Here is a 26,760-nt window from a genome sequence, read left to right as displayed (position 1 = left end):
TAATATTGCAGAATATTTAGTGCATGCATATAAACTGCAAACTAAAACAATTATACAATAAACACACTTAAAGCTTCACAGTAAATAATATACTACTTTTAAGACAGAACAGCCCTATTATCACAATATGGATTTTTAATATCATGATATATCTGTGTCACGATATATTGTATACGATATAATATTGCCCACCCCTATTAGTAAGTCTACATACTTTACTTTCAGTGACATATGTCTGACATCTATCAGATTGTCCAGAAATGCATGTGTAAAGCACGTCCTTTTAAAATGGCTCCAAGTGCTAATTACACTTCCAGTCTGTAGAGGGAGCTCTACAGGGAGCAAAAAAATAGCAATTTCCCTTATGCTGCTTTAAGCTCATCTGTGCTCAAAATATAAGGTGATGTCTTTCCATCGTTTTTCTGTAAAACAGTGAAAAAAATGTATGTTTGTCTGCAATACCTTTAGCAATTTAACCTCACTATTGCATCAAATTCCAGGTGGCAATCAAAATTGATTAAGATAAGATAAAATATTTGCTAGCAAAATTGATTTTTTTGTTCCAAATTACATGATGCTAAGGTAACAAAGGTATTTTTTTTTGCTTCATACTGTGAGATAAATACACCACAAATTTATCAAGTTGTTTTGATCTGTTCAATCGTCTCATTTTAAAAATTGTCATAAAACATAACTTTTTCTTCTTCTTTTTCTTTTGGCTTTTCCCTTTTCAGGGGTCCTCACACCTACCAGCTACCTACCAGCTACCTCCATGTCCTCTCCATGTCCTCTCCATGTCCTCTCCATGTACTCTCCATGTCCTCTCTAACTGCGTCCATATATCTCCTCTTTGGTCTTCCTCTTTGCCTTTTTCTTGGCAGCTGCATGTCTAAAAAATTTTCTACCAATGTACCCCCTGTCCCTCCTCTGGACATGTCCAAACCATCTCAGTGTGGCCTCTCTAACTGTATGTCATAAAATATCACTATTGTATTGAAATAGTACAATATGATAATATAATTATAATAATAATCCAAAACACCTCAGAATTTATGATGATCTTGTTCAGCCGGTGACTCACTCGCGAAAGGGTTAATAGGCCCATACTCTACATTTCACATTTTACTTTTCCTCAAGACAACTTTCTTCAGAATAAAACACTAAATGTTTGTTGCTCAGTGTTTAAGGTTGCATTTATACTGACTCTGTGGACTGAGCTGTGAAAGTAATGCTATATAATTAGAACAGCGTGAAGCAGTCCCTTTAATTACAGTATAGTGTTTTACTGAAACAGGGCTGTAGACCTAATAGACAAGGTGCTATTATAAAAGCCCATCTGTTCTCTGATGTGATTATAATACGAGGATGCAGCGCTGTAGGAGGCGGAGGAGGGGAGGGGGGGGTGCAGAGAGGGTTCTCACCACTGCGCTCCAGTAAGAGCGGGTCGGAGTGTTTCTTGCCTATATCAGCCAGTGAGCGCACGGCCAGCGGGAAGCGGTTGCTCAGCTTCCTCTCGTTCTGGTGGTGATGACGCTTTAGCACCGCCTCCCGCACCTTCTGCCTTAAAGAGTCATCCAACTGACCGGATGCAACCATACTGTCTATCACCATATCTACAAACACAGAGAGAGAGAGAGAGACAGAGAATGAGAGATAGTATAAGGCACAATCCCATTTCACCCCTTGCCCTCCCCCTTCTTTTTAAGTGTAACCCTTCCCTTTGGAAGCAAACTTGCACTCTTGACTTCATGTTGCTGCTACCTGCCTACTCTCCCTATTTATTTGTTTGTGTATTTATTAGGGCTGTCACGATTCTCTAAATCTTCGATTCGATTTTATTTCCAATTTTAGGGTCACGATTCGATTCTCGATTTTATCATATTAACATATTTGAGGCTAGACAAAACAATTGTTATTTTTATTTTTATTTTCAAGTTTTTCTCTAAGAAGATGAGAATGTCCACATTCTCTGGAGAAAGAGCTGCTCTTTGAGCAGTCACAGTGTCCGCGGCGTCGGCTACAGTGTGCTGCGCAATTTGCGTAGCGGGCGTGCTTGCGTAGCTTAGAGGGAGGGATCGTCGATCATCTTTTGGACTTCGATGCTCGAGACCACGACATAATTTCGATAAAATATTGAAATCGTGACAGCCCTAGTATTTATCTTAATAATCTTGATCTATTTTGTTCTATTCGATTTTTGTTATCTATTTTATCTACATTTATCTATTTTAACAACAGCTCTTGGGTGTAAACTGGATCATGAGATTCCAATTTCGTTCCACCTCATGTACCACATGTGATGCAAATGACAATAAAATCTCCTTGAATCCTTGGAACAGAGTTCCAAGAGGAAGGGGTGAAATCCTCCACCCTTAGAACTGGGAAACCCTTCAAGCACCCGATACGTCATCAGGATCGCTAAAGTTCAGTAACCTAGCTGCTGCTGTTTAACTAGTTAAATTTAGTGCTTGTATATCTTCAGAAAGGAAGCAGGTGGTGCAAAAATGTATAATTATTGTCCATTCCTTAATTCCTTCGTGATAGGAAGCTTTGATCAACTTTTATTTTACTTAATTTTTCTGTTCCGATTTGAATGCTAAAGCCCCTGCAGTCTGTTGTACCATTTAAGGTGGACCTGGGAAGTTAGCTAGCTAGCTACTGAGACAAACTACTAACAATCTTTTTATGCTTGTTATGAAGAATATGGCGATAAAACATTGAAACTACGTATTAAACTATAGTAATATTGTGCTAATCGTCACTTTTTAACAAGGAAAATACTTTATTACATTTGTGGGTTTCTTTGGCCGCTTGTTCTGCTTCATCTTACCAGTGATTCTCATACCCCTCAGTTTGAAGTGTGCATCTGAAACATCTCCATATGAAGGGCTAACAAGCCCTATCTCTTCCCCTAATCTACCCCTCCAGCCTAGCAAGAATCAGGACACCCCTACCCCTCGGCGTGCACACGCAAAACAGAGAGGTAGGGGTAAGTGTTAGGGCCAAGGGGTGTGAAATGGGATTGGGTCTAAGACTGATTTTTAGAGGTAATGAATCTCACAGTTATTCAGCTTTTTCCCAGACCAGCACGAGGCTTACGTAAAGCCGTGATTTGAAAAGCGCAGATGTGCGGCGCACTCACACACCTGCGATATCCTCTATTGAGTCAGCTCTCATGTCCAGCAGCACTGTGCCATTCAGAATGCAGCTGCGCAGCTCAAACAGGCTGTGCAGAGAGAGAGTGGCAACATAAGGCTTACTCCACCTCTCTCCACCATCCTCCACGTCCTCCTCGAACTTCAGCCATCTACAGAGAGAGAGAAAGAGAGAGAGAGAGAGAGAAAGAGAGAGAGAGAGAGAGAGAGAGAGAGACAGTGAGTGCATTTCAATGCCATTAATATGAAATATGAAAAACTAGGGGACTTTGTGCACTTGATTCACCACAAATGTGCCAGTTTGCCCTGTTTCAACAATCAGATCTATTTCATTTTTAAGATTTTTTGTTCTAAATGGTTGATTGGCGTTTGTTCTTCCTCAAATGACTCTAAAGACTAGTGTAATACAGTTTAAAATATTCTGATTACAGCAGAGTTTGTATGTAATCCAGTGAATGCATGTACATAAACTTACCCAGCTGGCACACAACCGACCTTCAACGTTGAAATGTGGTTGAAATATGACTAAAGTAATGTCTGTTGTTGTTTCAACGTTGAAACAATGTTAAATCAACATTTATTGTTCAATGGTTGTGCTAACGTTGAAATTTTAACGTTGAATCAACATAATATCCTCAACCTTCTGCCTTTTGAATCAGCATTTTACATTTCATCACCATATAATTTCTAAAAACGGTTGGATGGAGGAATGAAACAGTGTTTTACTTCTATTTGCAGTAATTGTTTTTTAATTTAACACCATGTTCATGTTCTAATAGTTTTACTGTTTTAGTGTTTTTGAGATCAGATGTTCACTAATCAGATTGGTAGTGGTGGGTAAAAGGGGTGGGCAATATTATATCGTATACAATATATCGTGACACGGAAATATCATGATATTAAAAATCCATATCGTGATAATAGGGCTGTTCTGTCTTAAAAGTAGTCTATTATTTACTGTGAAGCTTTAAGTGTATTTATTGTATAATTGTTTTAGTTTGCAGTTTATATGCATGCACTAAATATTCTGCAATATTATTTGCTGCATTATATTATTTCATGCTACATTATTTATTTTGCCACATTATGATTATACTGTTATACTTTTATACTAAATTCCTGAAATGAATGAATTATTTTTCTGTTTTCCTATATCGCCAAGTATATCGTTATCACAAAAATACCCTGAAATATCGTGATATTATTTTAGAGCCATATCGCCCACCCCTAGTGGGTAACATTCTTTATACTCAGCTTTACTACAGTTTATTGTTAATCAGAGGATTTTCTAACATAAGTGAGCTATGGTTTATCAAAGGTCGAACTTATGACGTTGAAACAACGTTGCTATATCAACATTGATTCACTTTTCAAAATCAACGTTGATTCAACCATAACATCTACGTTGATCAATGTTGATTCAATGTTTATTCAATGTTTATTCAAAGTTAAAATGCCATCTGGGTAGGTACCGGTAATCAGATAATGGAAAAACTTTTAGTTTAAAGTTTACATGAGTCAGGCAATAATAACCAGATTTTTGCTTTAAAACCAAACAGTAAACTCACACAACGAGACATTAGGAAAACATCCTGTAAAAAATGAAAACTTTCCACATCTTTTTTAACACATTAAGTCACAATTGGATCATATATCAGCTAGAAGATGAAGAATACTGTTAAGTATAAGTCAGTTTCAGTGTCGCTCCAATGGACATTGTGCAGTTTATTTCTGCTACCACAGTCTGTTTTCACTCACTGCACACACTGAGAATTTCCAGAATACTCCCTTATAGTGTTTACATGCACTGAGGAATACTGTACAAAATAATAACTGGCTAAAATCCATCTCTCTTTATCAGATTTCTTTTTATTTGGCTACTTGAACAATCAAATCTTACCAGCAATGTCTAAAAAAACTAAAAGAAGGCTTTCCCTGGACAGTAGAGACAGTTACTTCAACAAAAAAAACTCTTTTAATACCCTTTTTCAAGATAATCAATGAACGAGAAGTTGTCCCAACACTTTTGTCCATATATCATATAACCTTATTTATGTGTGAGAGAGAGAGAAAATAAAAGAGAGAATAAAAGAGACATTCACAACACAATTTATACAGTCCATACAGTACAATTTCCAGGTTACTGTGATGGTTGTCTAATTTTCGATAGACTGAACCCTTAAAGGCATTTAAGGTCTAGGTGTGTGTACAGGTGAATTGTGAGAGTGTGTATGTGTGTGTGTAAATTGATTTTTCAACATTCCACAGTTAGATCTGAGTGGTTTGAGGTATCGCTTAAGGTTTTCTTAGGAATTGCTAACACAGAAGATATTGTTTGTGTGTCATCAGGCCGTGAGGATGCTGAACTCTCTTCCTGCTCTACCCCCCATCCCAATCCTGCCCCCAGCACACACTCACTCAGCATCCTGTCCCCCCCACCCCCCACCAATACAGTACTGAAACTCTGTACTACAATACACAAAGTACTGGAACCTTTTCAAACGGACTTGCACTACACACCCAATACCTGCACTACTGATATACTTGCACTGTCAATACGCACTTTAATTCCCCCAAAACTGTGAACTTTAAGAACTTTACGCACTCATTCAATTTACCAGCCTTAAGCTATATACCGTATTTGCACTACTGTTATTTACTATTTTTACTGTCATTCCATCTCAATCACCATCAATATTGCACTATTGTCTTACGTCTTTCTTATGTCTAATGTGTCTTGTTGTTTTGTACATATAGTGTCTCCCACTCTTTTATATTATATATCTATTTCTTTTTTTTTTTACTTATATTTATATATCTATTTCTCCCCCTCACTACTGCACCTTGTTTCTGTCTCATGTATGTCTATTTGTGTCCCTGCTGTATTGTACTCATAGTGTCTCCCATTCTTTCTTTTATTATATCTATTATCTGTACTTGCTGTAAAATTTGGGAAGGAGAGTAACGTAATTTCAGTTCTCTGTATGTCCTGTACATATGCAGTATTGACAATAAAACTACTTGACTTGACTTGACTCAGAGTCAGACGAAGGATGTGTTACATCTGTTTGATCTGTATTCGGAAGAGTCATATATCTCAAAAATGATAAAGTACTAAACACTGGTTAGTGTTATTAAAAACTTGGATTTCAAATGAAAACTGATAGTCCTGGTGTTTGGGAGTCTTGGTCATGTGTATAGACTGGAAGTGTGTGGTCTTGGTCTCGGGGGATAAAGTAGAGAAAAAGCTAAACAACTGGTAAAGTTTTGCTCTATTTCAGTGATCACTGGGAGTATGCAGATTTGGAAAAGGCTCTGTATTTTTTATCCATAAATGGAGAAAACATGAAATGTTCTAACACACTGTATGAACTATGTTTGGACAATTTTCTGGAATATTTTGTTTCCTATTGTTTTTTTCTATCGTATATGGCAACGAAATAAAGTATAAAATGTGTGTGTGTGTCACGTCTTTGCCCTGTTTCCTGTCTGTTCTCATGTCTCTGTGTGTGACCCCCACGTGACCCGTGCTCCTCTGTGTTATTCCCCAGTAAATTTCCATTCACCTGTGTGTAATTTGTAGCTCCCCCTTGCCCCAGGTGTTTCAACTTCCTGTGTGTGTTATATAGTCTCAATCTGTGTCTCAATTCAGGGGCTGCATCGTTCGAAGGAAGCGGTCTACGAAGGTGTGTCCTTCGAAGGATGCGTAGGCTGCGATGGCGGTACTGAAATGGGACAGTCTACCCTATGGAGTATTTCCTGTTTCCTGTTTGAGATTCTTCCCGCCACAACCAAAGTCAGAGCTGAGATTCTCGTTTTGCTTCAGATCACAAAATACCAAATTAATTAAGTCCAGGTTAATTAACTGTGTTACTTAAATGTTTTAAATGTGAACGGGTGGAACTGAGCATAAATAAATAAAAGGGCGTTTGAAATGAAGTTGGAGAAAAGAGAATAAATTAGAATAAAGTATTATGTTATATTATTTATTATATATATATTATATATCATATAGTATTATGTATTTTATATTTATAAATACTATATATATATATATATATATATATATATATATATATATATAAACAATACTTATAAATAAACTAAATAATACATTAATACATACACACACACATATATATATATATATATAGTTTACGTAAATAAACATATAAGTATTTATATATCTATAAACATATAACAACATAAACATGATACTACATATATAAACTAAATAATACTTACATATATGTATATAAACTAAATAATATAAATGATATATTATATATATATAATATTTATAATATCTATAAGTATTTATATATCTATAAACTACATAATACTACATATACTACATAAAGCCAGGCGGACACTGTGCGATTTTTGTAATCGGATGCGTTCTGTAGAGCTCACACTGCACGTTTGAATCGTTTGTCGTGTATGAACAACGCCTGCGATTCATCTGCACACACTGTACGGTCCGACTGACCTGCTGCGACGGGGGAGCTTACACTGCACGTCTAAACGCAGCCCGTAGGCGGAGCTTTCTTTGCGTACAAACTCTCACTTCAACACAACGCCTTGCAAAAGAAAGCGCTTAGCTTTGCTTATTTGTGCCCTGTTGTGCGCTGAAAGTCCACGGAAGAGACGTACATGGACTCGCAGGTGGCTGAGGCGACGTGGACTCTACGGGTTGTCCGTTTTACAGAAGGAGAGCGCATAGAAAAATGACTGCGCCTCAGGCTGCAAAAGAAACACCAGCAGCTTAAATAAAATAAAATGATTTTATTTTTTATTCTGTTTATTGTTTATGTAAAAACTGATTTTGCAAAACTGAATATTAAACAAGCAATCGATTATTCACACTGGATAGGGACCCTCATTTACAGTGCCGCTGAGCATTAACAGTTTAAAAGGGATTAAAAAAATATATAAAAAATAGAAATAAAAACTGACATTTATTATAGACGAATAAAATATATACGTAAAAAAGGAAAAATAGGACCTTTTAAAAAGATCATAAAAATTGACATAAAAGGTAAAAAATGTATATCTTATGAAGATATATATTTAATGATTTGATTAATAAAAGAAGAAAAATAATTAAAATGAATAAATAAAAAATATAAAATATAAACTCATTAAAAATTTGTTTAAAATAACCCAGGCTTTCTGCAGAATAATCAAAGTTTCAGTTAGTTTCAGTTTCAAATCATGAAAACAGCTCACCAAAACCTCAAACTATTCTTTATATTTGACAATATTTACTTACAGGTCCTTTGCTTGTACTTACAGGCCCTTACTTATTTTTATTCAACTGAACTGAGTTTCTGTAGCCTCGCGCTGAATTCAGCTCCGCGCTGCGAAAGAGAGCGAGAGAGAGGCGCAACGCATTTTGTCCGATTTATCTTGATTAATTATCAGTACATTTATTAGCTTTAGTAAGTTTAATAGCACTAATTTTACTACACTTCTCCGACCTTATTTATTAAAACGTTTATTTTAGAAGACAGAGGTTATTATGCGGGCAATGCCGCGCGCAATGCCGCGCGCAATGCCGCGCGCAATGCCACGCGCTGCGCTAAGCTGGCTTCGCGTGGCTAATATTCTGGAGCACTGGACGAGATTTTAATTAATAAATTAACATATTTATAATTTTTATAAATTTGCCCTGGCGAAAAGAAACGAATTATAAAATAAATTTATGTTTGTCAAAGTTATTTTCTCTTTTAATTTTTCTTTTCAAAAACTCCAGCTATTGACTGTTGAAATTATTAAACAGCAGAATGCCTGTGTCTGCTATATTAAGCTATAAGTGTGTGTACCGAACATAAATATATACTGTACAAAATATAAACTGACAGAAATAAATATGACTAATAATAATTTATAGTTACTGTGCAGATTTTTGGGAAAACAGGTCGTGACGTTAAGAAATCGCCCGCAAAACAGCTCACACTGTGAGACAAGCGACCAAAATTTCTGGCATGTCAGAAATCCCTGGTCGCGTCCGACTGCTCATTCGCAGCTCCTATGGGCAATTAATCGGACATCGCTTCCCCTCTCACACTGCACGACAAACGACGCACGATCAAGCTAAAATTCGGCCCGATCATGAAATTCAGTCGCATCCGACCAGATCAGGCTTAAAATCGGGCTAAAATCGCACAGTGTCCGCCTGGCTTAATACAGCCGACTCCTCTGCTGACTCCGCCCTTTTCGTGCTGAAATAACGCAATGAATCTTGGGATACTATAGGCTGTGAAGGATGCATTCGAAGGAGTCTTCGTCGCACAGCCTAGTCGCACCGCGGTGACGTAATCGGCCTTCAAATGAGTACTTCAAAGGATGCAGCCCCTGAATTGAGACACAGCTTCAGTGTATCAGTCTTTATTCATCGGTCTTTGCACTAAGCCATGTTGTCTTGTCGGTCCCGTGTTTCCGGTTTCCGTTTCTCAGTTATCAGCTCTTGTTTATTTCATGTTTATTTATTGTTTATTTCCTTGTTTATTTCCTCGTTTTTGTTCCTCGGTTGTTTTCTCAGTTACCTTACCTACCCGTTTGTTTCTCTTAGTCTCTTGTTTGCTTTAGTTTGTTTCTTTGTTCTTTTGTTTGTAGATTTGTTAATTGATAAAGCCCTTTATTACCTGCACATACGTCCGCCTCCACGTCTTCCTGCCTGGCTTTCCCTGACAGTGTGTGTGTGTGTGTGTGTGTGTGTGTGTGTGTTGGTGTTTGTGCTATAGCAGTGTTGTAAACGACCGCATAAATGATGGAAACCGAGGACATTGTTCAGTTACACAGAGCCTGGTTCAACCATCATCATCAGACACAGGTAATCTTGCACACACACTCACACATTCACACAAACACACACACACACACACACACACACACACCGCAGTTAAGTCACAGGAATAGTGAGAGGAGCAGTATATAAAGCTGTTTCCTCGCGGCAGAATGAAAACATTAGTCTTATGAGTCACCGCTGTTCCGCAGGTGCAGTCTGCACTGCTGCTTCAAACACCCAAAGGAGTGGAACCCAGCTGTGATCTGCACTATATAGGAAAAAGTATTGGGACACCTGCTCATTCGTTTTTTTTATAAAACCGAGAGTATTATAAGTATTAAAAATAGTTTTTTATAGATCATCATTTTAGAAAACACAGTTCCACTGCTCCACAGATCAATACTGGAGGGTTATATACGCCTCCAGCCCATTAGTTCTATTCTATTGGCAGTATTTCTCTACAGAGACTAGACAAGTGAAGCTGAAGTCAGCTTGTCTAGTCCGAGTCATTATGAGGTCTGACCTTATTAAAACTCCTACTGAATAAATCAATCAATCAATCAACCTTTATTTTGACTCGGAACTACATTGAGGGCAACCTTCATTTTCAATGTGGCCGAGCATTTACAAGAACAGGGAGTGACATGATAAAGAAAATAATAGCTAAATTGAATTATTTTAAAATAACAGTAAATAACATATAAAAATAGATACGAATAAAAATAGAATATGAATAAAAATCATATTAATAAAACTTGGTTTGATTGATAAGAAATTAAGATCAAAAGAAGATTAGATTAATACAACAATTAAATTTAAAGTTTTAATTAAAGTTAAAATGAATTAAAAGTTAAGTTAAAAAGCAATACAAAACTATTACAAATTAAAGAATAAAACAATGAAAGACATGTTAAATGCTGGTATTTCCCTGTATGTTTTAGAGAGAGACAGTAATAATAGTATAGTCTGGCAGACTAGATCCTTTTTTAATAGTGAAACAGCACGAGTGAGCGCCTGACGACAATTTAAATGATGTGCGTTTCTGTGTGCGCTCTCCGCTTGTGTGCACCAGAGCAATGTCATGGGATATTTACCTCACTGTGCACGCTCTCCGCATGTGCCACACTCATGTGCGTTTCACGCAAAGTATCGAAAGAAGGTACCACATTTCCTTAGACCTTTTGGTACTCTTTAGTACTGAGACATTTCAGTCGGTGCCTTTTTGGTGCCTTTCAGCCTTACAGACGACTGTGCCAGTCAGTATATCCTGATGGGAGTAAGCACATGGCCAATTGTGCTCTCTCAGGCTCCAGGTGCTGATGGAAAAGCAGTATGATGCGTGATCTGAACTTGCAATCTTTGGGTCATAAACCCTATCCAGATGGGATTAGTTTCTCAGGGGTTTCTCTTTTTATGGGGAGTCCTCTGTGATTTTTATTATCGTTTGGAACGACCATGTATGTGTTTTTCTCAAGCGTCCTATTGGGAAAATTACAGGCTGAATTATCTAATGTTTTTCACTGAATTCCGTGGTTTTATGGTACAATTAGTCCCATCTGGACTCACATCTTTGAGTTTCGTCTCCTCGCGTTTAATAAAATAGCTATTTGTCCACTGCCACGCACCGTAATTACACGTTGGACCGCGTTTCCACAGAGATCCATGTAAACATAACACCGAGTGGAAATGGAGGAGCTACTGAACGCGATGTCAAAAAAACTCATTGTTCCTCCTGTTTTTTCAACTGCAGTCCGGATACAAGAGTTTTATCTCTGAGTAGAAGAGTGATATTTTTTTACAGACGTCTCCCTCAGAAACTAATCCCGTCTGGATAGAGCTTTAGTGTCGGAACCACTCTCGTGCACACTTTAATTTTATACATTTGATAGACACTACTTTATTTACAAGGTGCAGCAGTTAGGTTGTAAAGTCAGAGAGATAAGCTTTGAATCTGTTGCTGCACAGCTTGTTTTGGTCATTCTTTAGTCTTGTCATTCTCATCAAGGGTCAATGGAGCGTTTAGAAACTCCAGTAGCACTGCTGTGTCTGATCCATACTAACACCCCATACACCACCACCATTCTAACCAGTGCTAATTACTTCAGTGCTACTAATAATGACCCAAATAATAATAATAATAATAATAATAATAATAATAATAATAATAGCTGCTCTGTGGTGGTTTTCTCTCCTGTAATTACTGAGTATTGAAGAACAGGGTGAAAGGAAGATATTTAAACATGCAGAGAAACAGATACAGAACTACAGTCTGAAATTATAGAAGTAAAACATGTTCCTGTATGCTTTGTGGAGCTGATGGCTACGATATACTTTCAGGACAGTGTATACGAAAGGAAACCTTTTAGGCTTATCTGTCTGTCCCGGTTTTGAAACTTCCTCTAAGAGAACTAATTGGCGGGACGGGCGACGCTGTGGCTGGCAGTGAGCTGAGGTTGGCCTTTGCACGCTGTCAATTAACCTCGGCTATCAAAGCAACACCCACCTGGCTGTCTCTCTCCACTCAGTGTTCCCGTGACGGACAGACAGTTCATCCAGTTCAGTGAAAAGCTCATGAGGAACATGCTCCACATCATCATCCTCAGTACCCAGAATGCACTGCACTCGCTGAGACGGTGTGTCTGCAGGGAAAAAGCAAAGAGACAGGAGTGTGCACGTGTGTGCTTCTGTGGTTGTGTGTTTGTGTATATGTTTGTATATGTGTGTGTGTGTGTACGTATGTGTTAATGTCCTATGTGACTCATTTTGTCTTATTCAAAGCCCTGTCTACCTCCAGAGACTCTCCAGGTTTTCCATTAACAGTCTCTTTCACAGGTCTCTCACTCTCTCTCACACACACTGACTCACACACACCTCTCACACAGTCGACTCAATCCAGTCCTGCTGGTCTGAAAGGTGGTAACAAAAAAAAAAAGAGCAGGTGAAGTTTTTGAACATCACCAGAGTCAGCAGAGTAAGTGGATTTTGATGAAGAAACTACAATACAAATTAGGTTTATAATAACTAATCTGAGCTAGAACCTGAACAGTGAGTTATTACAGACTAAACTGAAATAATTTAATCAAGAATTTGAAGAACTAACTAAACAATTTTAAAGAAGTTACTGATATTCAGGGCTCTGAGTGCTCCAGCGGTCTAAACTGCTGCCACTGTGGGAGATCATTGGTTTGAATCCCGGTCATGCAGCTTGCCATCAGCTGCCGGAGCCCCGAGACAGCACAATTGGCCGTGCTCTCTCTGGGTGGGTAGATGGTGCTCACTCCCCACATTACTCCAAAGGGTGATGTCACTCAGTGCAAGGCGTCTGTGAGCTGATGTATTGTAAGCAAGTCGCTGTGCTTTCCTTCGAGCAATTAAAGCTGCATCAGCAGCAGTTCGAAAAGAGGTGGTGGCTGACTTTACCCTTCTGGTATTGGGGCATCACTAGTGATAGGGGGAGTCCTAATGAGTGGATTTGGTAATTGGTAATTTTGGTAAATGGGAAGCAAAATTGAAATAAATTGTTTTCTTATTTGGGATTTGTTTGGTTTGCGAGCACCGTGGGATCCATCATGAATCTGATGTAGACTTTTTGTCCATTAAATCGTATTCCCCAATATCTTTCTGAGAATTTGCTTAAATGTGTCTATGACAGATTTAGAATGTGTTTTTTTAAAGGTCAGACTTTTTTGCAGTTCTGCTCTTATAGTGATGGATCTCATTGTCTTCGTAAAAATGAACAAATCTGATTAGAAAAAAACTGAATGCCAAAATGTACATGTAAACTGCATAAACATGCTTTGCTAAATCAGACAAGAATTCTAGTAAATGAATGATTTAAACGGATCCATTTGAAGGCTCAGCATGCTTCCGGCAAAGACGTCACTTGTGCTTGGATACGGTGACCAATGTGGTGTAATTGTGCAGAAAATGAACAACCACAAAAATTTCAGCATCAATCACACAATAATGCACACAGAAGCATGTCAAACTCTGTAGACGAAGACACTGTGCGATACCCTTAAGAAGCTGACCTTCTGAACTTCTAAACTTGGAGTTTTCACACATCTAAGCACAAGTAAAAGAGCGTAAAACATCTTCATCCCTGGGTGAGGCTTACCATATGTGGGTGATTCTCTCTCTCCGGCCTCCAGGTCAGAGTCTCTCTCCCTGTTCCTCTTGCGGTGGTGTCTGTGTCCTCGGTGTCTGTGCCTGCGTCTGCTCTCCTTCCCCAGAGGGACATGGACCCCCACATACACAGCCCTGTGGCCTGGAATAGACAGAGCACAGAAACGTCAGATCTAGTGTCACCATTCTAAATCACTAAACTCAGGTTACAATTACTTCCATTGCCACACGTGTATAAAAGCAGCATTTTACAAATTATTTTTTATTTTACATTTAATTTCAAGGAAGTCAAAACCATTCAAGCTCAATAAAACATAAAAACAAGATAAAATTAAAAGTTTACATTATCTATTGTCTTATAAAAAGTAGCAGCTTTTATTTTAAACAATGAGCAAAATCATTTTGCACAATTACTTTTTTGGAAACTAAACATCAATATGAATATACACTGCCTGGCCAAAAAAAAAAGTCACCACCAAAAAAAAAGGTCACACACTAATATTTCATGGGCCTGCCTTTATCTTTGATTGCTTTGGCGCATTCGCTGTGGCATTGTTTCAATAAGCTTCTGCAATGTTACAAGATTTATTTCAATCCAGTGTTGGATTAATTTTTCACCAAGAGTCTGACCGCTGCATAGAGCTGTGTGATATGACGATAAATATCGTGGTGACGATAAAAAAGTGTCTATCGTGCTACTTACCTTCTATCGTCCCTGTCGTTTCTACAGTAATTTCATTAATTATTCATGCAAATATATAAAGTAGGCTACGATGAAATGTATTTAGCATGGTCACTTTGCATAAACTCAGTTTATATATTTAGATAATAAAGTAATTTTCGCAAAAAAAACTTCATAATGTGGTTTTGCGACATGACGCTGCTTTACGTTTTTTGAAGGACACTTTAAAAAATGTTAATTAAGTTTATTTAAATACCTGTATAATTTTGAAAAGATTAGCTACTGCATCTACCCCATCTCTTTTCATTTGATATATACACTACCGTTCAAAAGTTTGGGGTCACATAGAAACGTCCTTATTTTTGAAGGAAAAGCACTGTACTTTTCAATGAAGATAACTTTAAACTAGTCCTAACTTTAAACAAATACACTCTGTACATTGCTAATGTGGTAAATGACTATTCTAGCTGCAAATGTCTGGTTTTGGTGCAATATCTACAAAGGTGTATAGAGGCCCATTTCCAGCAACTATCACTCCAGTGGTACAATGTGTTTGCTCATTGGCTCAGAAGGCTAATTGATGATTAGAAAACCCTTGTGCAATCATGTTCACACACCTGAAAACAGTCTAGCTCATTACAGAAGCTACAAAACTGACCTTCCTTTGAGCAGATTGAGTTTCTGGAGCATCACATTTGTGGGGTCAATTAAACGCTCAAAATGGCCAGAAAAAGAGAACTTTCATTTCCTACAACGGTGTGTACTACTCCCTTCAGAGGACAGCACAAACAGGCTCTAACCAGAGTAGAAAAAGAAGTGGGAGGCCGCGTTACACAACTAAGCAAGAAGATAAGTACATTAGAGTCTCTAGTTTGAGAAACAGACGCCTCACAGGTCCCCAACTGGCATCTTCATTAAATAGTACCCGCAAAACACCAGTGTCAACATCTACAGTGAAGAGGCGGCTGCGGGATTTTGGGCTTCAGGGCAGAGTGGCAAAGAAAAAGCCATATCTGAGACTGGCTAATAAAAGAAAAAGATTAAGATGGGCAAAAGAACACAGACATTGGACAGAGGAAGACTGGAAAAAAGTGTTGTGGACGGATGAATCCAAGTTTGAGGTGTTTGGATCACAAAGAAGAACGTTTGTGTGACGCAGAACAAATGAAAAGATGCTGGAAGAATGCCTGACGCCATCTGTTTAGCATGGTAGAGGTAATGTGATGGTCTGGGGTTGCTTTGGTGCTGGTAAGGTGGGAGATTTGTACAGGGTAAAAGGGATTCTGAATAAGGAAGGCTATCACTCCATTTTGCAACGCCATGCCATACCCAGTGGACAGCGCCTGATCGGAGCCCATTTCGTCCTACAACAGGACAATGACCCTAAACACACCTCCAAATTGTGCAAGAACTATTTACAGCAGAAGCAGGCAGCTGGTATTCTATTGGTAATGGAGTGGCCAGCGCAGTCACCAGATCTGAACCCCATTGAGCTGTTGTGGGAGCAGCTTGACCGTATGGTACGCCAGAAGTGCCCATCCAACCAATCCAACTTGTGGGAGCTGCTTCTAGAAGCGTGGGGTGCAATTTCTCCAGCTTACCTCAACAAATTAACAGCTAGAATGCCAAAGGTGTGCAATGCTGTAATTGCTGCAAATGGAGGATTCTTTGATGAAAGCAAAGTTTGATGTAAAAACAATGTTATTTCAAATACAAATCATTATTTCTAACCTTGTCAATGTCTTGACTCTATTTTCTATTCATTTCACAACGTATGGTGGTGAATAAGTGTGACTTTTCATGGAAAACACAACATTGTTTGAGTGACCCCAAACTTTTGAACGGTAGTGTATATATAATATATATTGCTGCACTAAAATGTAGTAATTCTCATTTGTGAAAGTTTGGTTTAATGTCACTTTGAAATAAAGGTTGAAAAAAAGTAAGCAATGATATTATTTTGTCATATTTTTGGAAGAATTACTGAAAACATACTCAAATGTGGTATATCATGATATATATCATTATCATGATATACAAAAATTCCATATTGTGATATATGATTTTTCCCATATCGCCCAGCACTACCGCTGCACAACGCCTTCTCCAGAACATCCCAAAGCACATTCTCAATGAGGTTAAGATCTGGACTCTGTGGTGAACTCTCTCAATCCATGTGTGAAAATGATGATCTCATGCTCCCTGAATCACTGTTTCACAATTCCAGCACCATGAATCCTGATATTGTTATCTTGGAATATGCTCGTGTTCATCAGGGAAGAAAAAATAAATCCATTGATGGAATAACCTCGTCTATATTCAGTATATTCAGGTAGTCAGCTGACCTCATTCTTTCAGCACATACTGTTGCTGAACCTAAACCTGCAGACCAACTGCAGCATCATTTACCCCACATCATTTACTTACTTACATCCAGGTGGAGACTGTTGTTTAGTAAATGTACAATCAGAGCACAGACTATATGGGCATCTTCTGTGCTTGTAAATGTTGTATAAAACTCTGAACATGTCTATCATATCAGGTATAAAACTGTAACTATATCCCTTTCAGCAGTTTGTGGCTCTGTATAACCTGACCCGGTAATTGTGTTCAGCAGACTGGCTCTTTTGTCTGGGTTGTGAATATGTCCTTTTCTAATCCCTGATCACAGGGTGGAACAGAGGGAGCGGCGTATTCATCCTCACAGATGATCTGACAGCAGGTGATCCATTAATTTTCCACACAGGTGGAGTCTGTCAGCAAACCGTGTGACTTGTTGAGGTGGTACATTTCAATAGAGCTCATTTAGAATTTGGAGATCATCAAGAATAAATAATGTAATCATGTATTCATGACATGATGCTGAAAGCTTTGATCAGTGACAAGATACAATTGCAAATACACAATCTAAAATGTTAAAAAAGGCCTTGAGACACTGAAATATATTACTATGAAGTCCTTATTGTATATCAAAAAGATATAATTATTTATTAATACAACATATTAACAGTCTGTATTTATGAAGTGTCAGATCTTTGGATAGAGGGATAAATGCACTGCAAAAACATTAATCTTAGCAAGTGAAATGATCTAATTTCAAGGCAATAAACCTTATTTTTGTCCTCTGATAAGAATTTTTGTCTTACTAAGCATCATAAATGTAAGATTGCTTTACTTATTTTAGAAATATGATATTATTTAGACTCAGTTAGATTTTTCACCCTATTTCAAGTAATTTGAACTCAAAATAAGCACAAAAAGTTACAAGTCAAGTTATACTGCTTCTAGTGTACAAATTTAGTACAAAGCTTGATTTAAGCTTATTTTACTCATTTCGAAAGTTTGTAATTGCTTATTTTAAAAAATCTTACTAAGAATAAATTGCCCACCCCATTGGCTGATTTTTTTGCTTAATTTAAGCATTATGTCTCAATTTACACATATTTTGTCTAGTTTTTGCCAATGGATTTTTTGCAGTGTCGGTGAATTTAATGACATATGAATGAATGGATTACTGGCTGAATTGGTGGAAAAATCTTTGTATAAATCAATATATGCATTAATATATAAGTGGTCTAAAAGAGATAGGCAGATTACAGACAGTTAAGTACATGTAAACATGTCTATACTTACTCTCCAGTTCTTCTTTCTCAAAGTTGGTGTGTGTAGCTGAGCTGGTCTTGCCATGATCAACAATGGCTTCTTCACTCTGATTCTAGGACACAAACACACGCAGTAAAACTGGATAAGTACCAGCCAATGGGCTAACTTTCCTCTAACCCTCTGAGACACATACACAGTCATGCACTTAAAAATACCCCTCCACAAGCTCTGTTTTAAAGAAACATCCACACCAGAACACACACATACACACACTGATTAATGGAGGGAGGGGTGAATAATTGATGCTTCATGCACTCTGGAGAGAAAGAGTCAAGGTGAAGGTGCCATCATCCTGAGAGTAGTACTATACCACCATCAGCCATATACTTCACACACATGAGGATTTATACATGTGCACTTAGAGATGTATTGAAATAGCATAAAATGGCTTGCTATTTTTAGCATATTTTGCTTTTCAATCATTTATTTCCATTCTTTTTTATTCTTGTTTTTCTTGTTATTCTGGTCTATAGTTTTCAAATGTCTACAAAATCATCTGAAAAAAATAGTCGCCCAGCAGTACCATTTTTTACAAAGAGCTCTGAAAAAAAATCAACTTCAGAGTCAACTTCAGTTTCTGAATCAGTTTCTCTGATTTTGCTATTTATAGGTATATGTTTGAGTAAAATGAACATTGTCGTTTTATTCTATAAACTACAGACAACGTTTCTCCCAAATTCCAAATCAAAATATTGTCATTTAGAGCATTTATTTGCAGAGAATGAGAAATGGCTGAAAAAACAAAAAAGATGCAGCGCTTTCAGACCTTAAATAATGTAAAGAAAACAAGTTCATATTTATAAAGTTTTAAGAGTTCAGAAATCAATATTTGGTGGAATAAACCTGGTGTTTAATAACAGTTTTCATGTATCTTTGCATGTTCTCCTCCACCAGTCTTACACACTGATTTTGGATAACTTTATGCCTTTACTCCTGGTGCAGAAATTCAAGCAGTTGAGCTTAGTTTGATGGCTTGTGATCTTCCAGCCTTCTCTTGATTATATTCCAGAGGTTTTTAATTTTTCAATTTATTTTTGGTGGTCTCTTATTTTTTTTCTAGAGCTGTATTAAAACATATGGTAATTTGATCTATATACAAACAATACTGTTGTTAGGAGCACACAAGCAAGCTCTCAGCATGGTTGGTGTACACCCGTTTGAATTTTTTGGGGTTAATATGATGTTTTCTTGTCAGGGTAAATGGAGGTAATACAACTAAACACATTAAACTAAAGAAATATCTATTAAACATCATTTGTAAAATCCAAGGCAGGACACTCTCAAATTTATTACTATGTCAAATATCTAAAATCATAGTCAGGTGCAGCCTTTCTTATTTAAACCTGTTTAAGCATTAGTTTGATTTGATCTTAATTCTTAATGTGAGTGGATCATGATGACCAGATCCACAGTGCTCTCTGAGACCTTCAGAAATAAGTCTGGAAAAGGATAAAAAAAAGATCTTTGTGCTCCGAGTGGACCTGCGGTTCACTATGATAAGGAGATTGGTGGTTCGGATCCCGGTCTTGCACTCAGCTGCCAGAGCCCTGAGAGAGCACAATTGGTCGTGCTCTCTTTGGGTGGGTATATGGTGCACTTTCCCATTATTCCCTCTTTCCCTAGGGTGATGTGGATCACCACAAGGCGTCTGTGAGCTGATGTATTGGAACCTAGTTGCTACGCTTTCTTCCGAGTGCGCTGTGATGCTGCTCGGCAATGCTGCGTCATCAGCAGTTTGAAAAGAGGCAGAGTCTGACTTCACATGTATCGGAGGAGGCATGTGCTAGTCTTCACCCTCCTTGTGTTGAGGCATCACTCGTGGTGAGTAGCAGTTCAATGGGTGGGACAATTGGCCAAATATATTGAGAGAAAATGAGAAAAAATGAGAAATATCTAAAAAAAAAAAAAAAAGATGTTAGAACTGTCAAAAAGCAGTTTTTCCACTTCACATAAGCAAAGAACTTTTAAAACAACAGCCAACATTACCAGATCCGGAAATCTTTAGTTTTTGTTATGGGGTGACCTAAATTTTATGCATGGTTTAAAATAATCTTCAAAGGCCAATAATTTGAAGATTTTATGATGGGCTTTTATGTGTTTGTACAATAATCCTAAATCCTAAATCAGCCATGCCTCACACTTTACTGCTCCCTGCTCTAACTCACCTGCTGTAAATAATATGAAGTGTGTGAGAGTCAGCTGTTTAGAGAGCCAGCTGCAGATAGCTGGAATCACTACCACTGTTCCTATCTTCATTATGTTTTAATAAGAATGTACACATTAATATTTCAAGATGCTCGTAAAAGATTTAAGCCAATGGGGATTTGAATAAGGCTTTCTGCTAGAGTACTGTGCATAAGTTTTAGGCACCAAAGCAAATGACACTAATCCATTTATCTCAGCAATATGAATGTTTTCACCTGAAAAAAGCACCACATATAATTTGAACAAATGCAAATAAACATAAATACAGTAAAACATAACAAGGAATTCTCATTTTTAACTAAGTATGCTATATCCTGTGAGCTGAGCTGAGGAACAAAGTGTAGTTCCAGATTTCTCCTGGATGCTCCTCAGCCAGCATGTGTATATGTTAAATTCCGTCAGCAGCTCATCTGATTTACCAAATTTACCAATTTACCAAACCAGGTGTTGATATAATGAGAACTAGAAATAACTCTATTTAAAGAAAACAGGGCTGTAAAAGCTGCACTGCTTTTTGTAAAATTGATGTTTGTATTTATTGTAATGTGTTTTACTGAGCTAATAAACACTTACTGCACAGATAAGAAGCTTTTTCTTTACCGTAATTACAACAGGTGCCTAAAACATTTGCACAATACTGTATATTATAGAACATTCATGTAAGGATTTGATTGCATACATTGAGAAGAGCTCTAGTAAGGTGAGGATGTTGGATCATCACTATCCTACTCATCCCAAACTCCCCAGTCCATCACAAAAAGTACTGGATGGCGCACCAAAATAAAGAGAATACAGGTCCACTGCTCCACAGCTCAATGCTGGTGGGTTTATACACCTGTCATAACACCTGACATATTGTCAAATTTCCTTAATATTTTCTTTATTGTCACATTACACCAAATATGTATTTATGTGTCTTAATTTAAGCTTTCAGTGGTTTGATTTGTAATGATGTTGCACTTGTTGTCTTGTATATGTATAAGTCATTTGAGGTGATCCAGCCTGATGTAGTCTCAATGTGTTACAGTCAGTCAGTTGAGACAGGCTTAGTGAAAGTGTAACTGACCTCCAGTCAAGCTTGGCAACAAGCTCAGCGTCTCTGGACCTGGAGCCTGGCAGCGAAAGCTTTAACGGTCAGCTCATATAAAATCACTGAACTGACAGCAGAAATTTTGCCTAACAGACAGATTTTACGTGCAAAACGGTTTGATTAGTTAGGCTTCTGCAGTTTCTGTAATACTGGAGGATATTAAAAGTGTGTTTCTGAAAATAGCAATATTTTAATTTAAAATTTTAAATAATTGAAGTTGTTGCAGGATGTTTAGGCTTAAATGTCTCATTCCATCGTTTTTTCATTCATTTTAATATGTCTAGTTGTGGTCTCTTATATGAATGAATGCCATGTGAGACGTTTTTTTGTGGGGAAAAAACGTGTTCAGGTGTTTCTATTTAGCCCTGCTTTAGATCACTGAATTAGGGGTCTCTAAAGAAAGACAGGTTTTATACATGCATGCAAATATATCGCCTATGATTGGCTAACAGCACTGCAGCAGAGAACGCCTACCTGCTGCCTTCCCCCCCACAGTCAATTTTACAGCTCTAAAACTTTAAGGACAAACTGTTTTTAGAGATTAGTTGTAAAGATCAGCCTCAGATGTAAATATACAGCACTGAGTGCTATATAGGTAAAGTTAACTCCTAAACTTCACTTAATGTCTCTCAGCGTCAAACGGCCCTGCAGCTGAGAAATGTTATCAGTGCCACAGCCACGTGGATTTCCCCCCTCCCCACGGCCGTGCAGACGCCCCTCCTCCCTGTAGCATTGATAACATTTCTTTCAGCTTAACTAAGGCTACTAAACTCTTACCTCAGACTTGGTGATTTGGTGCTTAGGCAGTTTCACCACGATGAAACTCCAGAGTCCGCCTTATATAATAAAATCTGACGTGAAAAGCGCCCGTTTTGACCAGTGTTCTGTTGAGTTGTGCTGCCTTGTCAAACCATGCTTCCCTAGTGTATATTTAAGGTCTCGGTAAAACGCAGAATCCACCGGAGATCCAATTTAAACCTAAAGATACTCACACAAGATAGCTAACACCAGCTGTAATTTATCTATTTTTTATATTTTAATTACTGTTATTTTAAAATAATTAATTGTAGTTCTTATTTTCTTTGTCATGTCAATCCCTGTATTTGTAAATACTCGGCTACACTGAAAATGAGGGTTGCCCTCAATGTACTTCCGAGGTAAAATAACCAACCAATCGATAGATTGATTGATTGATTGATTGATTGATTGATTGATTGATTGATTGATTGCAAAATCTCTACATGCACAGAGAAGAGGTTCAAATTTTCAATGCCAGACTCACTCATGTCACATAAATTAAGCCTATCCTGAGAACTTTCTGAGATTCACTATTCACAATCAAGAATACAATAGTTTAATGTACAGTACTGTGTAAAAGTTTTAGGCACCAAAGCAAATTGCACTAATCCATTTATCTCAGCAATATGAATATTTTCACTTGAAAAAAGCACCACATATAATTTGAACAGATGCAAATAAACATAATTACATTAAAACGTAACAAGGAATTCTCATTTTCAACTAAGTATGTTATATCCTGTGAGCCAAGCTGAAGAACAAAGTGTAGTTTCTCCAGATTTCTTCTGGATGCTCCTCAGCCAGCATTTGTATATGTTCAGTTCCGTTAGCAGCTCACCTGATTCACCAAATTTACCAAACCAGTTGTTGATATGATGAGAACTAGAAAAAACTCCATTAAACTCAGATGAGGTGAGATGAGATTAGGAGATGTTATAAGATGTAAAAGCTCTGCTTTTTGTAAAATTGCTGTTTGTATTTATTGTAATGCTATAATGTGTTTTACTGAGCTAATAAACACTTACTTCACAGATAAGAAGCATATCTGACTTTTGCACAGTACTGTAAAGTCACACACTATGGCACTAAAGGCATTGCTCTTTAACTCTCTTAAACAGCTAAATCTAATCCAAGCTCTATGTATGTAAAGGATTTGAATCCTGCAGAAATTCACATCATATCCTGATGGGTGTTTCAGACACTGTAATTAATGCATTCATCATTCAAAGCAGTGAGCTCAATGACTCTCACTCCCACACACACATTCACACACACAGCCTTCTATACACTCCCATGGCATGTTGGGTATCAGAAAACAACAGGAAGCTCATAATAATTACGTCCGTATCCAAAAATACCAACTGCTCAACACCCACTCACATTCACACACCCTTTCCCCCTTTTCATAGTGCCTGAATACAGCACACAAAGTCTGATTATTTTTAAGCTGTGTTACAAAAAGCTTTTCCAACATACTGCCACTTCCTCTCGCTCCTTTACCCCGTTCTCTTTCTTTCCTCTCTTTCCTACCTTTCCTCACAAGCACATTCTAACCTGGTTCATCCACAACCTGCCTGTGTTAGACCCGCCTGTGCCAGCCTGTGTCTAATAGTAATCTACAAATGTCCGACCTGCCTGTACCCAGTCTGTCTGTGATCAATCTGCCTGTATTGGACATGCTTGTAGCTCAGACTGCCTGTGTCAAGCATGTGTCAAACCTGGTCTCTGATTCCTGTGCCTGATCTGCCTGTGTTTAGTCTGCCTGTACTAAACTTGCCTGGGACCACCCTTCCTGTACTAGACCTGCCTTTGCACAGCCTACTCAGCTTTCCTGTACTAAACCTGCATTTGCACAGCTTGCACAACTTTCCTGTACTAAACCTACATTTGCACAGCCTGCACAGATTTCCTGTACTAAATCTGCCTTTGGACAGCCTGCGCAGCTTTCCTGTTCTAAACCTGCCTTTGCACAGCCTGCGCAGCTTTCCTGTTCTAAACCTGCCTTTGCACAGGCTGCACATATTTCCTGTACTAGACCTGCGTTTGCAAAGCCTGCACAGATTTCCTGTACTAAATCTGCCTGGGAAAACCAGCACAGATTTCCTGTTCTAAACCTGCCTTTGCACAGCCTGCCAGGCTTTCCTGTACTAGACGTGCTTTTGCAAAGCCAGCACAGATTTCCTGTACTAAACCTGCCTTTGCACAGCCTGCCAGGCTTTCCTGTACTAGACGTGCTTTTGCAAAGCCAGCACAGATTTCCTGTACTAAACCTGCCTTTGCACAGCCTGCCCAGCTTTCCTGTACTAGACCTGCCTAAATTCCTGTACTAAACCTGACTAGCTTTTCTGTGCTAAACCTCCTTTGCACAGCCTGCCAGGCTTCCCTGTACTAAAACTGCCTTGCTTTCCTCTACTAAACCTACCTATGCACAGTCTGCCCGGCTTTCCTGTACTAAATCTGCCTTTGCACAGTTCTTCCTGTAAACACCTGCCTGTGGCCAACCTGCCTTTACACAGCCTGCCTGTGCCTGTTCTTCCTGTAAACACCTGCCTGTGGCCAACCTGCTGATGTTCAACCTGTGCACAGTCTGTCTGGCACAAACTGCCTGTGCCCTGCCTTCCTGCTGTTTGTGTCTGGAGGATATTTTAGTATTTTAAGCTCACAGCATTTGTAATAGACTGCCCTTCTAAAAGCCTCTTCATCGTTTTTAGGAACCCCTACCATTCTTATCCATTCACTGGCCACTTTATCATAAACACATAACAGAATTACAGACTGTAATCACTCAATTCATTAGGCTCAGCCTTACATTCATTACTGATCGATTTCTGACCACAGCGCTGCTCCTAACCAGTTACCATTCTCAGCTCAGCAGTGATAAGTATGCTTATGGCAGTGTGAACATCGGAGTTCGCCAGTAATCCAATCAAAGCATTTACATGAACTTTGGTAATCAGTTAATGTAAAAAAAACCCTCTAAAGTTTACATAAGTAAGCCAATAATCAAAATAACCTGAAACTTTATGCTTCTAAACACATGCACATACATCAACTAGAAGAGGAAGATTATTTAAATCCTTCAGTTTCAGCATTATTTAAAACACTGCTCTTTTATTTCCACTACTCACAGTCTGAGAAATCCCAGAATACTGCAGTTAAGATGTTACATGACCTGATAAATATCATAACTGAGCTAAAATCCAGCTTGTATTACAAAATTTCTTGATCAGATTTTTAGACATTTATATGATCTAGGAAAAGTATGCTGTTTACATAGTTACATACTACTTGATAACTAAAGTAACTACAGTAGTCTGATTATGAATGATCACTTGGGGCTGGCCAATAATTTTGATATCAATATATACAGCTCTGAAAAAAAAGGTGTGAGTTTTTTTTTTTATTTTACCAAATTGAAAACCTCTGGAATATAATCAAGAGGAAAATGGATGATCACAAGCCATCAAAAAACAGGGTTATTCCACCAAATATTGATTTCTGAACTCTTCAAATTTTATGAATATGAACTTGTTGTCTTTGCATTATTTGAGGTCTGAAAGCTCTGCATCTTTTTTGTTATTTTAGCCATTTTTCATTTTCTGCAAATAAATGCTCTAAATGACAATATTTTTATTTGGAATTTGGGAGAAATGTAGTCCGTAGTTTACAGAATAAAACAACAATGTTCATTTTACCTAAACATTTACATACAAATAGCAAAATCAGAGAAACTGATTCAGAAACTGAAGTTGTCTCTTAATTTTTTCCCAGAGCTGTAAATGCTGTACTTGAAAATGTTATAATAAAAGTGACATGATTTTTATACTTTATACTCTGAACCAAATATAACATATCAAATATATTGCATCATAATAATTATACAATGAATTATGTCTTTTTATTCGGATACAATATAAATTAATTCTTTTTTTTTCTCTGTCCATTCCTTGGTCTTGACTCAGATTTGACTAATAAAAGTCTATTTAAGGTCTTGATTTAGACTTAAAGTGTTGTGTTGAAGTCAAATACAATGGGTTTTAGCCACTGAAGAGAAGACAAGAGCCTGGCAGGAATAATTCATTCTCAACCTGTACACTAACAAGATTTCTGATAAGCTGTTCAGTGAGAGCATCATAGTGAACAAGATCGTGCACTGTCCTCAGTGAGCCTGTTACATCACCAGCACTCAAAACAGACTCTTAACAGCCTGAGCACAGGCAAAGAGCCCTAACCACTCTCTCACTTCACACGG

At 37.8% G+C, this 26,760-nt stretch overlaps 1 protein-coding gene across 5 annotated transcripts in view; it reads right to left on the bottom strand.

Moving 5' to 3' along the window:
• LOC103028288 (sodium bicarbonate cotransporter 3-like) overlaps positions 1-26,760 on the bottom strand; it is an 88,725-nt gene that overhangs the window by 48,150 nt on the left and 13,815 nt on the right. For all 5 annotated transcript variants that reach the window (XM_049474892.1, XM_022671986.2, XM_049474891.1 and 2 more), the window contains exons 2-6: positions 18,386-18,467; positions 14,063-14,212; positions 12,449-12,584; positions 3,147-3,307; positions 1,422-1,613 (exon numbers count right to left, since the gene is read on the bottom strand). In XM_049474892.1, coding sequence (XP_049330849.1) covers positions 1,422-1,613; positions 3,147-3,307; positions 12,449-12,584; positions 14,063-14,212; positions 18,386-18,467 — 721 coding nt within the window. The remainder of the gene's footprint in view (positions 1-1,421; positions 1,614-3,146; positions 3,308-12,448; positions 12,585-14,062; positions 14,213-18,385; positions 18,468-26,760) is intronic.

The sequence above is a fragment of the Astyanax mexicanus genome, chromosome 2 (assembly GCF_023375975.1).
Source record: "Astyanax mexicanus isolate ESR-SI-001 chromosome 2, AstMex3_surface, whole genome shotgun sequence".
NCBI lineage: Eukaryota > Metazoa > Chordata > Actinopteri > Characiformes > Acestrorhamphidae > Astyanax > Astyanax mexicanus.
Note: the sequence above shows the minus strand (reverse complement) of the source record. Positions and strands in the feature narration are given on the sequence as shown.